The sequence below is a fragment of the Ostrea edulis genome, chromosome 3 (genome assembly GCF_947568905.1).
Source record: "Ostrea edulis chromosome 3, xbOstEdul1.1, whole genome shotgun sequence".
Classification (NCBI taxonomy): Eukaryota; Metazoa; Mollusca; class Bivalvia; order Ostreida; family Ostreidae; genus Ostrea; species Ostrea edulis.
The window spans coordinates 38,940,427-38,957,299 of record NC_079166.1 but is presented as its reverse complement, the minus strand read 5'-3'; the positions used below and the strand labels follow the sequence as shown (position 1 = coordinate 38,957,299).

General features: G+C 36.9%; 1 protein-coding gene and 1 pseudogene across 1 annotated transcript; both read left to right on the top strand.

The window, feature by feature from the left end:
• Positions 1–126: 126 nt before the first annotated feature.
• On the top strand, positions 127–3,206 carry LOC125673123 (uncharacterized). The gene is made up of 2 exons (XM_048909486.2): positions 127–247; positions 355–3,206. Exons 1-2 carry the CDS (start codon positions 219–221, stop codon positions 2,363–2,365), a joined length of 2,040 nt encoding a protein of 679 aa, XP_048765443.2. The 5' UTR covers positions 127–218; the 3' UTR covers positions 2,366–3,206.
• An 88-nt stretch (positions 3,207–3,294) lies between these two features.
• LOC130053549 (uncharacterized) lies at positions 3,295–16,700 on the top strand (annotated as a pseudogene).
• Positions 16,701–16,873: the final 173 nt, after the last annotated feature.

The following is a 16,873-nucleotide window of genomic DNA, read 5'->3' as shown; positions in this document are numbered from 1 at the left end:
CTTCTATTATAAATGTTTCACACAGGATTAGGAAGTCAATTATCTTCACCAGTCTGATTAACCACCCCCTTCTTACACTCGTTTGACATGTCTAAGGAGAAGGGGGTGGTTTTAATCAGACTGTATGTTTAAGTTCACACAGGTCATACACTGAAACAAAATGAAAGTAGATAAAGTGGGAATTCCACACCTGTAAATACCCACATCAATATTTAGCAATGGCCTCTCCTAGTATAACACCCCAAATGTAAGTAAGAAATGATATATAACCCAATAAGAATTTAAATTAACTCATTCTAATGAACTTATCTATTTCAGCATAAAAGTTTCTATTAATAATCTCTATTTTGTCAGTGAAACAGGTATACAGCATATGTCAGAGTCTGTGTTTGTGGGACTGTGTCATACTGTGGGGACCTCACAACAGGTGGCAATGCGGAGAGATGTGACAGACATTCATGAGATGGTGACAAATAAAGCAAAAACAAGTAACGAGTACACAGTGATGTTGAGTGGAAGTGACAGAGAAGGTTTCAGAATGAAGGGATCTGATGTGGATTCTATGTTTTGGTTCAACAACCACCGAGTGATCTGGGACTTATCTCAGACCCAGTTTTACAATGTGCACAGACAATTCCTGATTCTCTCTGTCTCTTCTGAAAGTCCACCCGGATTTACTTTACTTCGGTTACTGACACCAAGAGCAAATAGCAGAGTTATCTCAGCATTAGTCACAATGAATGGTGGACGTTATATATCTAGTTCTAAATACAGAGACATCACATGTTCTCTTATAACTCCCAACTCTACAATACATGGTCCATGTGCCAGTGGAAGTGAAGGGACATTCGAATATGATTATGCCCATTGTTTTGCTTGTGACTTTTGGCCTCCATCTGCCTCCTCATGGATAGACAGATGTCACACATGGCCTCAGCCACAGGTTGTTAGGGACATAGCCAGAAGTGGATGTCACTTTGTAGCAATAGGACACAAATTAGGAAATCATGAAAGCAATGAATGGAGAATTTCATTTTCTCTGGCAGAACAAAAACTTGTGTACTCAATGAACCACTGTCAATTCTTAACTTACGGTTTGCTGAAATTGTTCTTAAAAGAAGTCATTAACAATGGATTAGGTGATAATGAGAAATTACTGTGTTCCTATCACATGAAGACAGCAGTTTTCTGGATGATGCAACGAAACACAATACCTAAGTGGTGTCCACAGAATATCCTGAAATGTTTCTGGTACTGCTTTAAACTCATCCTTAAATGGGTATATGATGGAGTCTGTCCTAACTTTTTCATTCCAGAAAACAATATGTTTCTCAGTAATATCCATGGTGAAGCACAAAACAGATTATTTGTTCGACTGTTTGGCTTTTATGAAAAAGGTTTAGCATCCTTGCTACACAGTCCCTCCCTCAGGTCTTGTATCATGAATGTCCTTTATAACCCCAGACTCAGTATTTGTACTGATGAACACACTCTGGTATCTGAGATCGAGTTTGATAAAGAAATGTTCAGTGAGATGTATGTAAAAAATTCAATACCCTCATCAGACCTCTACCTCATTATGAAGCACTTCAACACAGTAGAACAGTTAACAGTCTCACCCCTCCCACAGTATCAAGTTGTCATGTTACAGGTACTTACAGCCTCCTTCCTTTACGTTGCTGCTTTTACATTACAAAACATGTACAAGAACACCACTGAAAACAAGTTGATGTATATTGCTGACAGAATGTCCTGTCACATGTTGAAACTCACAGCCAAGTTTGGGTGTATTTCTGACAGGTTGTACACTGCAATGTATTATTACAAGACACTCAGATACACAGAAGCTTTGTCTGTGATAGAGATGACAAAGGTCAACTTAGCTCAGCCACATGTGATGTATAACGGGACAGTAGACACAGAGAGGTATAGTGAGGCTGTAGGGGGACAGTCCTGGTCTACAAAGTTAAAACATGCTGTAGCATGGACTATCAAATTAGACAACAGAATCATTTATATCAATGAATTAATGAAAGAGCAGATGGTTTCCTTACAGAACCATGAACTTAAATTGTCCATCCCACCCCTAGTTGTGTTACACATGCTGGAGTTCCTGTGTTACAGACATACTGACACAATAAGAGCACAAACAGCTCTTAATGATCTACAGGTCCTAGTTCACCATGATCAGGAGGTGTATGTACCACAACTACTAAGAGACATATCATGGCAGATCCTGGGTATCTGTCAACAGATCTCAGGGAACCTCCAGGCTGCTCTATACTCCTACCAACAATCACTCAGACAATATCCATTCCATAAAATACAAAGTGCTACGCTAATGAGAATAGAAGAACTCGGATAAGTACAATGTTGTACATTTGAATAGTTCATGCTCCTTTAACTAATGAATTATTTATGGCCAGCAAACTTCATCAGTGAATTAAGGATGGAATCTTCTCATATTTACTGGATGCATTAAAATGTGATATTTTGCATGTATATATTTGAAAACATGTACATTCTTTTCATTTATAACCATTCAGGTGTTGAGGTTCTTAATTTTGTGTCCAGATCAATTCAAAGTCATGTTGTTTTTTTATTGCCAGGCTGTCCAACACTCTCTGTAACAAAAATAAGGGCTAATTTTAGGGCTAAAATTACAAAAATTTAGGGCTATAATTAGGATTTTCATAACTAAATTGGGGCAGTTTTAGACATTTAAATGGTCTTACTTTCGAACTTTTGGCAATTAAGACACTCACAAAAATACTCTCCGTGCAGGAAGGGCGTCTTCCAGTTATTATTGGTTATAACCTTAATAGTTACATCTTTGTCACAAATTCACAAGCTATTATAACAGTTTGACACATGGATTCACTGGTCATATTTAGTTTGAATGCATTTTCAAAATTGCTAGAGTAGAAATATACTTTTGAAAAATAGGAATTGATGGAGAAATTAGTCTTTTTTAGGACTTCCCCTTGAATTTAACATTTTTTGAAGGAATTTTAGGGCCACTGGACAGCCTGTAATTGCATTAAATATGTCGTTGTCCCAGAAGGGACTAACACTCTCATGGGCACACTCGACCCAGATCATCATATAGTAGCTAGGAGGAACAGCTTTTGTGGAGTAAAGCATATCTCCCCTTTATAAAACACATGTTGTTTGTTCATAAATTTAATAAAAATAAATACATAGTAGTACTTGCAGTGTATTTTGTTTGAATTATGTATTTTGTTTGCCCCACGAACCAAACTCCCAGCTATGGGCAAATAGCTCTACTGCCTTATGGGAATATCAGGAGAGAAGAAGGCTAAGGGAGTAAACCCCGAAAGAAAATCTGGAGTGGGGACCGTAAGGCAGTTGACTGGCATACTTGTCACAATCCGGCAACTCCTGCATGCTGGTCCATCCTCAGCCGTCTTGACTTTGTCTTGCCACTGGATCAGGCGCATTAGGACGAGAGAGTGAGGCTGGTCCTGTGCAAGTCTCCCTCACTGTAATCCAAGTCATGACATCACATCCTGTCATCTTATCAAGTCCTGTGGTGAAGGGGAAGCGACGAAGCAGTAGGTGAGGATACACTGGGAGCAGTAGTTGTGACCCTGACCACAGACGGCTCAGGACAAGTGGTCACTTTTTACTGGACCAAGGCAGCAGTGGAGCCCGGCAACCTCCTGAGTGATCGAACAGTCCTCTTTAGGATCGCTCTGCTTGCAAGCTCCTAGCCTGCGGACAGGGCTAGAAAATGTGCCCTAAAATACCCTGTCTTGCCTCACTCTAGTCAGCATACAGCGGCTAGCAGGGATCCCTCTTTAGCGGTTGAAACAGGAAAGAAGGCAAAGGAACATGTCATGGAACATTAGAACGCTACTTAACAACACCAAATGGACTGCACTAGTGGCAAGGCCCGCTACTGGATTGATATCTTAGTGAAACACGCTTAGCAGGGAAAGGCCAACTTACTTAGACTGGTAGTGACTACACCGGCGCAGTAGTGAGAAGCGATGTGAGGTAGGAGTAGGTTTCACCATCAAAACAAAGCATGTCCAGAAGCTCACAAGCATTCCCGAAGGTGCAGCTCCTCCTCAGACACAAATCGAATGCCACTCTGATCAGTGCTTATACTCCAACAGTGATGAACCCTTAGGAAACCAAGGGCATGTTCTACGAGGAGCTCAACTCTTTTGTGTCATGTGTTCTACAGTCTGATAAACTCATCATTCTCAGTGATTTTAACGCATGCGTTCAAACCGACCACCAAGCATGAATTAGAGTATTCGGAACATAGAGTGGGCAAATGCAACAGACTCCTCCTCCTCACGACCTGACCTTCACCAACACAATGTTCCGTCTGCCACGCCGCAACAAGACCTGATGGATGTACCCTATGCATCATAATATACTACTCAAAATTTGATAAGGATCACTAGGTTATATGTGTGTAATTTACCACTAACATAACAAAAGACATAAATTTGACTCAGAAACGTGTTTACTCAGGTTTTGAATGAAAATTCATGAACGGCATGAACTTTTATCAACACGGAATTCTTGAAATCTGATAGCAACACCAAAAGGCATTTCATTACAAAAAGTTAACAGCGAACCAGAGAAAGAATTACACAGTTTTTTGGGGGGATAGTCCATCATTACACTTAGTCGATGAAGTGTCAATACCGGGTATGGCCTTTCCTTGCATCAATGACGGGTTGACAACGTCGAGCCATGCTGTCAGTAAGCACCCGGATGTTTCCAATGGGAAGGTTGTTCCACTCTTCCACGAGGGCGTTTCCGAGCTCTGCCAAAGTCGTGGGTTGTGCTCTACGGCGTGAAAGGGCAACCTGCAGCATGTTCAATACATGCTCAATCGGGTTCAAGTCCGGTGAGCGCGCTGGCCAGTCCATACGGACAATTGTCTCCTGCTGAAGGTACTGCTCCACCACCCTGGCGCGACGAGGACGGGCGTTATCATCCATCAGAATGAACTCAGGGCCAACAGCACCAGTGTAGGGTCTGACGTAAACATCGAGGATCTCATCCCGGTACCGCACCCCCGTCATTGTCCCTCTCTCCAGGACATGAAGATCTGTTCTTCCATCCCTGCTGATTCCACCCCATACCATGATGGAACCACCACCATAACGGTCATGTTCAATGAGTTGGCATCATGGAAACGTTCACGTTGTCGTCGCCACACTCGGTGCCTCCTGTCTGTAAAGCCCAAACAATACCTGGACTCATCGGTGAACAGAACTTGAACCCAATCGTTCTGTGTCCAAGTGACATGATCTTCAGCCCAGTCCAATCGCTCCCGCCGGTGTCGAACAGCCATAGGGACTCAAACACATGCCCTTCTCGAGTTGAAACCTACATTGTGAAGCTGATTCCGTATCGTCTGAGTGGACACATTCACCCCCGAGGCGTTCAGGAGGTCGTTATGTAGGCTGGTTGCTGTCCAGAAGGGATGGCGTCGTGCCTGAAGAGCCACAAAATGGTCTTGGCGTTGGATTGTCTACCTCTGACGACCACCCCCATGTCGGTGTGCTACTGTACCAAAAGTTTGCTGTCGGTTCCAGGCCCTCTTTACAACGCCCTGACTGACGTTTAGTGCATTTGCAACGTCACTTTGTGAATAGCCAGCGTCAAGCATTCCAATACATCTGCCCAGTTGCTCTGTCGTCAGGCGACGCCTTACACGTTGAGGGAGCATTGTGTTGATAAACGTAGTGTAAACACTCAAGTGAGTTTGAAAATTTAGAAAGAATCAGACACCGATGCCTGAGTGAAAATCGTGCAATGGTAGCAAAAGCATAAACTGTGATGAGAAACGCATTTCCCATGGCATGAAATACACGTGCAAGTTTGTTGAAGACGTTTTTGATTTCACTTTGATACAATATTGCCAGTTATGCAGTTATTAAGGAAAGTCCGTGCTTTTACGTATCCGGTTTTAAATTTTAAACACCGACTAGAAAGTTCCAGTTATAACTTCTTTGTCCGATGTTTGTAGTTTACGAAAACTGTACGAGTCAAATTTAGCATTCAAATGTGAATCTTTAGATATTTACCATGAATTATTATAGTATCAAGTCCGCACTAGTTCCAATGGTACAAAACAATGTAATATCTACATTGATCTCTATAAGGCTCATAGCTTGCAATCTTAAAAAGTTAAAAATCATACATAAGCGTGACCCTCACAGTAGAATTCAAACTGTTTTTAGTGAGTTTGTGTTTGGTTCAAAGAAACCCAGAAAATCATCAGCAAAGCTGTTGAATATTTGAACTCTTCTTCACAAGTACTTTCAAGAAACAAAATTATTTGTACATGAGCTGTAGTTACTAGAATCTACACATATGTTACACTATATTTATTTTTTCTATAAGTATGAGATAACATGTAGGTATTTTTATGTATGATATGATTGATAGCCAAACAAAAAAAGAATAACACACACACATAAAAAATTGTGAGAAAAGGGAAGGGGTGGGGGAGCCCCCCCCCTTCTTGTGTTCTAATTGTTTGGTAGGACACAATTTTCAGTATGTTTTACATATATATATATTGTCATATTCTGTTAATCTTGATTTTAAGACTGTATTTGCTGTTACAATTTACTATTTTCAAAGTGTGCAAAGAATAATTGTAAAACTTAAATTTAAAAATGGGGGTTTACGTACTTAAGAGACAATTTTGCGAAATATCTCTGGTCAACTATGGTAAAATATGTTTTTTTTTGTTAACCTTAGATATAATGCTACATATTTTTAAAAAAAAACTGGCATGTAAACAATTTAGATTTTGAGATTTTTCAAAATTGCGATATTCTGTGATTTTTTTCTGAAGGATGTGAGCAGATTAAACAGCAATTGTGTATGTTTTCAATTGAATATCTTTAAAAATTCTCTCAGTAAATGAATAGCTATTGGTTTTTATATATTATAGCTTAATATGATGTGCTTTGGTGCATATTTTTAATAAAACATGAGATCATGCATTCTTGTGTTAAAATTTGGCTTTTCCATTTGGGGGTATATGTGCTCTGTAGCACATAGTATAAAAATAAACCCGCAAAGGTATGTCTAATATGGGTGTTTTAGTTAGTTTATGAGTTGTTAAAGTTATTTAAATGAAAAAAAATTTGATTGACAGAAATTTCTAATAGTATTTACCTACCTTAATTTTTTAAACAGAAAAATATCTATGATCCTTATCAAATTTTGAGTGGTATATAATACTCCCCTATATCATCGACATCCCCTATTGTGGCACCACCCTACGCCCGGCTACCATGATTTGAACAAACTTGAATCTACTCTATGTCAGGAAGCCTTCATGTGAATTTTTACTTTTCTGGTCCAGTGATTCTTGAGATGAAGATATTTAAAGATTTCCCTACATATCAGTATGTAAAACTTTGATCCCCAATTGTGATCCTACCCTACATCCTGGTGCCATGATTTTAGCAAACTTGAATATGTACTATGTTTGGAAGCTTTAATGTAAATTTCAACTTTTCTGGCACATAGGTTCTTGAGAAATCGCCCATAAGTTCTTGCGAAAATTTTCCTAGTTTTTATTATCACTTTTTTCTGCTGTCATAAATGTATATAAAAATGTAAATATTTATTTGATATCTGTCTTTGAGAAGGGTCCTGGAATATACAAATTGCACATGTATCGTCAACTGCCCTATTTCGGTGACTGACCAGAATCAGTGACTTTTAGTTTACGTTTGAGCGTTGTCATTTCCAGGTGTAGATTGCGTCATCAATTTCGCCGTTGTGTTTGCAAACATATATAAAGTACGTCTTCAATTTCCTCCCGAAAATGAACTACTAGAAGGAGAGTAAGCAAAAAATCAACACAAGTACCCCAAAAATAAGCCCATTTACTTATTACTTTTTCCAGCAAACCTTCAAATTAATATAAAGTATAACAAAAGTCTAGAATTCGTCACTATATGTATGTTATTGTATTCCTCGACGTTTAGTTGCACATTCCTCCTGTATGTACGTTTTAACAGTTACAAAGTTTTGGTAAACCTATATTAACAATGGTCACCGAAATAGGCGACCTCACAGTTTTAAAGAGCACAAAGTGACATGATTTTTGTTACGAAAATATATTCAATTAACGTACTGATAGAGTTGGAATTTTTGGATGAAAATAAAGAAATTTAATTATTTTAAAGGTAGGTGTATTATTTATTTATTTAATCCAAGTGATTAATGAGAAAATCGCGGCTTATCACTAAGGTCACCGAAACTGGTCAGTCGACGATATATACATGTATTTGAAATTAACGACACTCAGACTGAATATGCAAGTAGTGAAACAGACACGTCCTACGGTCCATTTCATTTTCAGTTTGAATGAATTTAAAAAAGAGCAATGAATCAATGATTAGGTATGTTGAATAATCAACATTCCATGACCATACAATTTTTGCATCTTCCTTTTTTTGATTTCTGAAGTTGAAAAAAAAAACCACCATTTATTTGTGTATAATCCAAATACATTTGAAAGTCAAGCTAATTATAAGTAAAATGAAAGTTTTGATTTACTCAATAATTTGTTTTTGTATATTAGCAGAAAACAAGATGTGTTTGTGAAACACAAATGCCCCCGATAATGGCCAATTCCGAAGATGGCCAAGGTCACAAGGACAAATATCTTGGTACAGAGAGGTTGCCTATAACGGATCACTTTATGGTTTAGCGTCGATAGTTCATATCTGAGGTCGAGTTAAATCTAATATATAACATGAATAGTGGTACCATATATAACTTAAACTATTGTATATATCATTTCTCAATAAGCACTTAATAAATAGGAATTATTGTTGTTTGTTAATGAGCACAGTAGTCGCCTGTACCGGATCATTTTCTCCATTACCGAATCACGTGATTTACAGATGAGCATATTTGTTAGGGACAATGTCAACATGCAGTTTTATGTCGAAATAAACACGAAGAAAGAAATGATGACATAAATATTCTTTTATGTGACCTTAACATGAATTATTCAATATTTCACCCGTCAATATATGGAAATTTAAAAAGGAATATCGGGTAATGCAGCTGAAAACGAAAACGGGCTACATGACAATTTTAAAAAATTACCATATATCCATAAAAGGTTTAATAAATCACAATTACCCAGTGTGTGTTTGTAAAATTTAATTACTTTAAAGTCAGTCTAATTCACCTTAAACATTTATTCAAGAAATGCAAATTTACATATAGCCTATACTGGGCTAGCCCAGCTGTCAATTCTTTTAAATTGAATCCCATTTAAAAGGACCCCTTTCATAGGAGAAAATTTGCAAACAATTCCAAAATTTTGAGACAATGTTGCCAAATATATTTCTCAAATGATAACCTACTGTCAAAAACACAGAAAAAGTCCTCTGCTATTAAAACAAAAACCTGGGTGATTGTATGTTAATTAAACGTTCTTCAATCTAAACAAATAATTCAATAAATTTCTCATTCTAAAAGGACCCCATCCCCAAAATTAGTGAGCTCCCTGAATAATATCGAGAAATAGAATAGATAATTTATGTACGAGATTGATCACTGTTCGTTATATTCACCTTGCATTTAAACATCGAGTTTGTATCTCTGCTGGTGGACAGTCTGTCCCCGAGGATACTTGTCGCTCGATATATGTTCCTTCATATTGCTTATAGGAGTTATGAGATTGATCACTGTTCGTTATCTTCACCTTGCATTGTACAAAAAAAACCTGACATATCTATAAGTCAAGTTGAGAGGCTGTTTATCATCTATAAAGTATACAATTTCATCGAATCCCCCTCTTTTAATTGTGACAAAATTGTCTTCAATTTATAAAATAAAGTTAAAGCATTCACATTTTCAAGTATGTATTTGCAGGGAAGCACAACACCGCCCCCTTCCTCATTTGGCTCGGGCCATGGAGGAAAACTTGCTACTGGCTGTCCTGTCACCTCGGCAAATATTTCACTGCCATTATCCAAAATGCTACGAAAATGTGCAGATAGGCATTTTGGTACATGTCTAATAGGTAGCCCAACTATGTCACTAACTTTCAGCTGACGTTTTTTTTATCTGTAATGTCATTATGAATAATTGGGGGGAAATTATTTAATGGTGGAAGCCACACCAAACAAGCATTGCTGTCTTTTATGTTTGAATATTCTCTGTCAACAATTAATCGAGTTGGAGGAGGGGTATATGGGGGACGAATTTTAAACACATGATAGCCTTTCAAAACACATTTGTCAATGATAATTTTCGTAGAAGCTAAACTGCTGGATTGCTCAACATGCTCGATTTCACCATCCACAGCAGGCTAAAAAAAAAAAAAAAAGAAAAAAAACTTGAGGTAAATTTGAAATGTAAAAGAGTAGTAGGATAGGGTGTATATTATATAGAAGATTTGTTATAGTAAAACACATTATATGTTACGGTAGTCTCACTTACAGTATAAAGTTTGGCAATTTACACATTATAATATATACATGTATTGTCGTTGTCGGTTCCTTGTTATTTACGTGCAGATGTACACTAGTGGAGTATAAAATCACAAAAATGAACATCCAGTTAAATCCTGTAATTTTTTGGGCACACACTTAAGTTTTCATTCACATCAATTACATGAGATAAACATTCTGTGTGCATTCAACTGTTATAATTAATGAATCCAAAGCTTCTCATTCTGTCCTATTCAGTAAATCATACTGATTCTGAAGGATTACCTTTACCTATTGTCCAATGTGACCGGTTGGTATAGAAATGAATAGAGGAATTCCTACACCACTTTCTTGATTGACTGTTCATTTGTACTTGCATTATATAATGCTCTTCGGACTCTCTCTCTTCTCTTTGGAGACATTCTCTTTCCACATGCTTTATATTTCCTAGCAATGTTTGCTGCTGATTTTTGAGTAGGTGTATTTCCACCATTTTTAGTTTTCAGTTTTTTTTTGGGGGGGGGGGCATATCTGAAAATCCAAATAATTATGTAATGTTGAAAGACAAATGATTGAGATAGCATGTTTTAACTTGTGTTTCTTTTTTATTTCAACTAAATATACGGAAATCGAATTTGAAAAATAAATTTTGACAAGATCCCTTTCACTCAAAATATTTCACTACCGCCAGTAGCAGTGATTCGATATAGGAAACCTAGCGACCTGCAACTTTATGGCTAATATAATTATAATCTGATTTCCCAACAAGATGATGTTTTTATAGGTTTTAGATGAGTATTTCTACCAAACATCTGTAACAATTTTACTTACCTGCATTGTATCGTTCCCGGCAAAATTTGATGGAAAAGTGAAAATTGTCTGCTTCACACGGTGTTTCTAATCTACGTCACGACAATGCTTGATGTTGTTTTACGTGAAATTATGACAATGAACAAGTTGAAAATAATTTTTTAATGATAATTGATGTTAGCAAGAATAACTCTTTATGACAGGATACTTTATACTATGTATTGGACTTCGAATCAGGAAAATATGGAACTAATACTTTAATGTGATTCGGTAATGGAGATGACTCTATATAGGCAGCCTCACTGTACCAGTAGAAAGATCTTGTCACAAGAAATGCTCATGTACAATATGAAAGCTCTAATATTTACCATTTAGAAGTTAAGACCCCCCCAAAAAAAGATTAAAAGTAGGTCAAGGTTAAAAGGTTTAGTACCAACAGAAAGGTCTTGTCACAAGGAACACTCAAGTGAAATATCAAAGCTCTACCACTTACTGTTCAAAAGTTATAAGCAAGGTTAAAGTTTTCAAAAAGTAGGTCAAACTCCAAGGTCAAGGTTACAGGGTCACAAATGTTGGTACCCACGGAAAGGTCTTATCACAAGGAATACTCATGTGAAATATCAAAGCTCTACCTCTTACTGTTCAAAAGTTATTAGTAAGGTTAAAGTTTCAGACAGAATGACGGAATGACAGAATGACAGATAGGACAAAAACAATATGCCCCCGATCTTCGATCTCGGGGCATAAAAATGTAAGTTCGGATTTAGTAATATAATTTTTACACATGGGAACAAAATTCAATTGAATTCGACACTGAGCTACTTCTGTTTACTGTGAAAATGTTCTTTTTAATCAGTTAAAATCCAGCCGACTGTGACCCCATTTGACACTGCATGCTTTCAGTAGATTTTTCATAGGAGCATGCAAACGGTGTACTCCTCCACAATATGTGCTGGCAAATCATTCAACAACATTGGAACAGTAATATTATGCGCAGAAATATTGGGAATCTTAATAAGAAATAATAAAGATATTAAAGGTATTGTAATTGAAGGTGAAGAATATAAACTATCCCAATATGCTGACGACACCTCTATAATTTCAGATGGGTCACCGGAATCCATGGATTTTTTTTGCAAACATTTCTGGATTAAAAATAAACTTTTCAAAAACAAACATGGTGTGGATAGGGAGCAACATTTTTTCAAAAGATGTATTTCACCACTCTAGATGGAAATTAAACTGGAACAATACAAGCTTTGAAATGCTAGGAATTAAATTCTCTGTAAACCTCTGGGAAATGAATGATAATAACTACATTCTAAAGCTATCGACCATTAAAAAATTAATAGATCAGTGGAAAAGAAGGAAACTAACACCACTTGGCAGATTATCAATTATTAAATCATTACTTATCCCTAAACTTAACCATTTAGTACTAACCCTACCCAACCCTGGGCAGGAATACTTAAAAAAAAATTGAGATTGAGCTGTATCAATTTCTTTGGGGAGGTAGTACACATAAAATTAAGAAAAACACGGTTGTCCAAGATTATAGATTTGGAGGTTTAAAAATGACTGATTATACTGAGTTCACAGTGGCCTTAAAATCATCATGGATTAGAAGATTATTTCATGCTGACTCCAAATGGATAAAACTTCTAGAGTCAACTCTTCAAATGAAAGTATCAGAGCTACTGCAAAAAGGGTCTGACTTCATTTCAAATATATCAAAAAGAATAAATAATGTGTTTTGGAAAGATGTTTTCTTAAGCTGGGTAAAAATAATCAATATCAACAGTCAGATTGACTCTTATATTCTAAATGAACACATATAGTGTAATCCCAAAGTAAAGATAGATAATACATCCATCTTCCTGAAACATTATTACAATGCAGGATTTGTTTTCATCAAAGATCTTCTTGATAGTGATGGAAATTTCTTAAGATTACAAGATATGCTTAAGTTAAACATAACAAGATGTACTGTGAGCAATGCTCACTAAGAATACCCCCCGCTTACCCCAATCTCCCAAAGGGTGTTGTTAATAGGTATAAATAACCTCTTTCCTGAGTGTAAAAATATGGTATGCCTTTGTAGAAGAAAATGGAAGACATAGTCCGAACACAAATCCATGGCATAAACCTATCATTTTGACCTTGAGATCAAAAGTCAAGGTCATAAAGGGGTCATGAATGTACATGACACATAGTCTCATGGTGATACACCCATGTCTTATGGTATGACTATGTCAAAACCCTATAAACAATTTTGACCTTGAGGTTAAAGTTCAAGGTCATATAGAGGTCATGAAGGTACTTGACACATCATCTCATGGTGATACACTCATCTGTCAAATATGGTATGCCTATGTCAAAGAACAAAGAAGTCACGGCCCTGACACAAATCCATTGTAAAAACCTTTAATTTTGACCTTGAGGTCAAGGTCATATGGAGGTCATGAAGGTACATGACACATCGTCTCATGGTGATACACTCATGTGTCAAATATGGTATGCCTATGTCAAAGAAGTTATGGCCCGGACACGAATCTGGAGACAGACAGACAGACGGACAGATGGACGGACGGACAGACAGAGTGATTCCTATATACCCCCCAGAACTTCGTTCGGGGGGTATAAAAACTAACTTTGTTGAATATGCTGGACTTAAAAACGCAGTATTAGCCGAGTTTCCTAATTACTTTGGAAAAAAATTAATAGGACCAACCCTCCCAAAATCTATCATGTTCTTCTATAAAAACAGTAAAGGATGTAAAGATATATACAATATTCTTTTGCACACAAAAAGAGACAATTACTTCTGTAAAAAAAATGGAAAGAAAATGAGTACAATTTTGTTGAAAGTAATTGGAATAAGATTTTTGAACTTCCCTTCAAAGCTACACAAGGGTCAAAATTGCATTGGCTGCAATTTGAGATACTCCATAGAATACTTCCTACTAACAAATATTTATTTCAACTGAAAATTAAAGACTCCAATGTGCAGCTTTTGTGGTGTTCATATCGAAACATTAGAACATCTCTTTTTTGATTGCATACAAATAAAGGAGCTATGGTGTGATGTTGAACAATGGATTTTAGAACAGTTTCATATCCCTGTAAATTTTGACAAGCTCATTGTACTATTTGGTAAATACTGTAATAGACATATGTATAAAGTTCAAAACTTGATTTTGCTGATAGTAAAGCAATATATTTTTTCTTGTAAATATCAAAAGAGTCCGCAAGTACATATATCTGCGATTAGAAAAATAGTTACGGACAGAATAGTGGTTGAGAAGTACTTGCTGCTACGAAACTGTAAATATGATGAATATGAAACTCACTGGCAGAGAATATGTGACAATATATGTTAGTAATTAGGGCTATATGTACTTTTTCATCAAATAGGTTTGTGCTTGTTTTTTGTGTTTGATCAATAGATATATCTAGATCTATTATACTCATCAAAATCTGTTACCAAGAAAATAATATTTATGTACCCTCTCTCTCTCTCTCTCTCTCTCTCTCTCTCTCTCTCTCTCCTGAAAAAGATTTTTACATTATACATATACTTACATAAAAGAATAAGGTAAATATGAAATGTAGACAGTATTAGAGTTAATATTATTGAGTTGTATTTTAAAATGAATTTAATATGTTGTGAAAATATCCATGTAACCTACCTCCCATTTGTATGCAACAGTGTATGTGTGAAGTAAAAATTTTGTAAATACAAAAAATTATAAAAAAAAAACAACCAAAAAACATTGGAACAGTACAAATCCGCTACACAACATTTCTTTTCGAAGTGATTGTAGAGCGAATTGCCGCGATTGAATGAAGTTGATAGGACGTACATTGCTCTGATAATGCAGGGGCATTCGCAACGTCATGTAGCCTGGCAATATGGTGTACATGAGACTAATAGAATCCTTCATTAGTAAGAGTGTGGGATAGGGAAATTCCACCGAGGGGACAAGATTCGCAGTCTAGGACAAGGCTTTGTCGAGTTGACAGCGAATCTTGTTCCAGAGGTGGAATTTCCCTATCCCACACGAGTAAATCATGAAGGATTATTTTTCTCACATTTTACCTACACTTTAGAGCATAAATTTATGAGCTTTGAGAAAATTCTAAATTATCGAAATCCTCATTTGAACTTTGATGCAAAAACTAATTAGATAGGCAGAAAGAGCATACCCGAAAATGGTTTACACAGTAAGTGTAAACTACAAAACCCAAGGTTGTCCACCAGAAAGCTATATACATTAAAATTTAAAGATAACAATGCAAAATATTTTTACTTCACCGTGTAACATAAATATTCACCATGTAACGTAAATCATAGAAAATATATGACGTCACAATCAAATGACGTTGCAGCAGTGCGAGACAGAAAAATCTCACATGGCTGTCTCACATGGGTTAAGTCGATCTCATATTGGTGATAATGTGAGAAAACAATATCCCGTTTAGTTGGGCATCTCAGGACCACAGGGAAACAGCAAGACATTACATACGTCTCTCGCACATCTGTAACCCATTTTAGATGGAAGCAGGTTGTTGGCACTCATATAGTCGGCTAGTATGTACATTCAAGAAGAGGCCCATATTGCTCACCTAAAACACCTTTGCCCATATTTAAAGATTTTCCCCTACATATTCACATGTAAAACTTTAATCCCTATTGTGACCCCAACCTACCCCCGTGGTTCTTGACTTTTACAAAAATGAATCTACACTATGTCAGGAAGCTTTCATGTAAATTTGTACTTTCCTAGCTCAGTGGTTGTTGAGAAGAAGATTTTTATAGAATTTCCCAATACATTTGTATGAAAAAGTTAGATCCCCTATTGTGGCCCCACCCGACCCGAGAGCCATGAAAACTTGAATCTGCAAAATGTCCGAAAGCTTTCATGTAAATTTGTACTTTCCTGGCCCAGTGGTTCTTGTGAAGATTTCAAAGATTTTACCTATACATTCGCATGTAAATTTTTTATCCCCTATTGTGGCCCAGCATTCTTCCGGAGGTCATGGTTTTAACAAACTTGTATCTGCACTATGTCAGAAAGCTTTCTTGTAAATTTCAGCCCTCCTGGCCCAGTGGTTCTTGAGAAGAAGATTTTTAAATGACCCCACCCTATTTAAGGATTTTTGTGATTATCTCTCCTTTTAAGGGGGCATGACCCTTCATTTGAACTAAGGCTATGATGTCTCTATGTTGGTCCATCACTTACACACAGGCGACACACATATCGAATGCAATGGCTGTTTGCACATGCACCTAATCGGTTTCGTTTGGCCCATTGGAGATATGTGTTGTTCACTGACGAGTCTCACTTCACGTGCTTTACAGGTCAGATGGACGACGTGTCTATTGATGTCATGGTGAGCGATACGCTGATGCTTGTGTAATGGAAAGCGACATATTCCGGGAAGGGTCTGTTATGGTATGGGCAGGGATATCTCTAGGCATGAAAACACCTCTCGTGCTTATTCATGGCAATCTTAAAGCAGTAACATATCCAGATCAGCTTTGAGATGATAAGTCCTTTCTCTTATCCATCAGCGTAACCTTACATTACAGC

Bases quoted from the DNA above. Each gene is read 5' to 3' on its own strand.
- LOC125673123 (XM_048909486.2), top strand. From the start codon at position 219: ATGGCCTCTCCTAGTATAACACCCCAAAT. The intron at 248-354 runs GTAAGTAAGAAA...CTATTTTGTCAG, and splicing joins CCTAGTATAACACCCCAAAT to TGAAACAGGTATACAGCATA.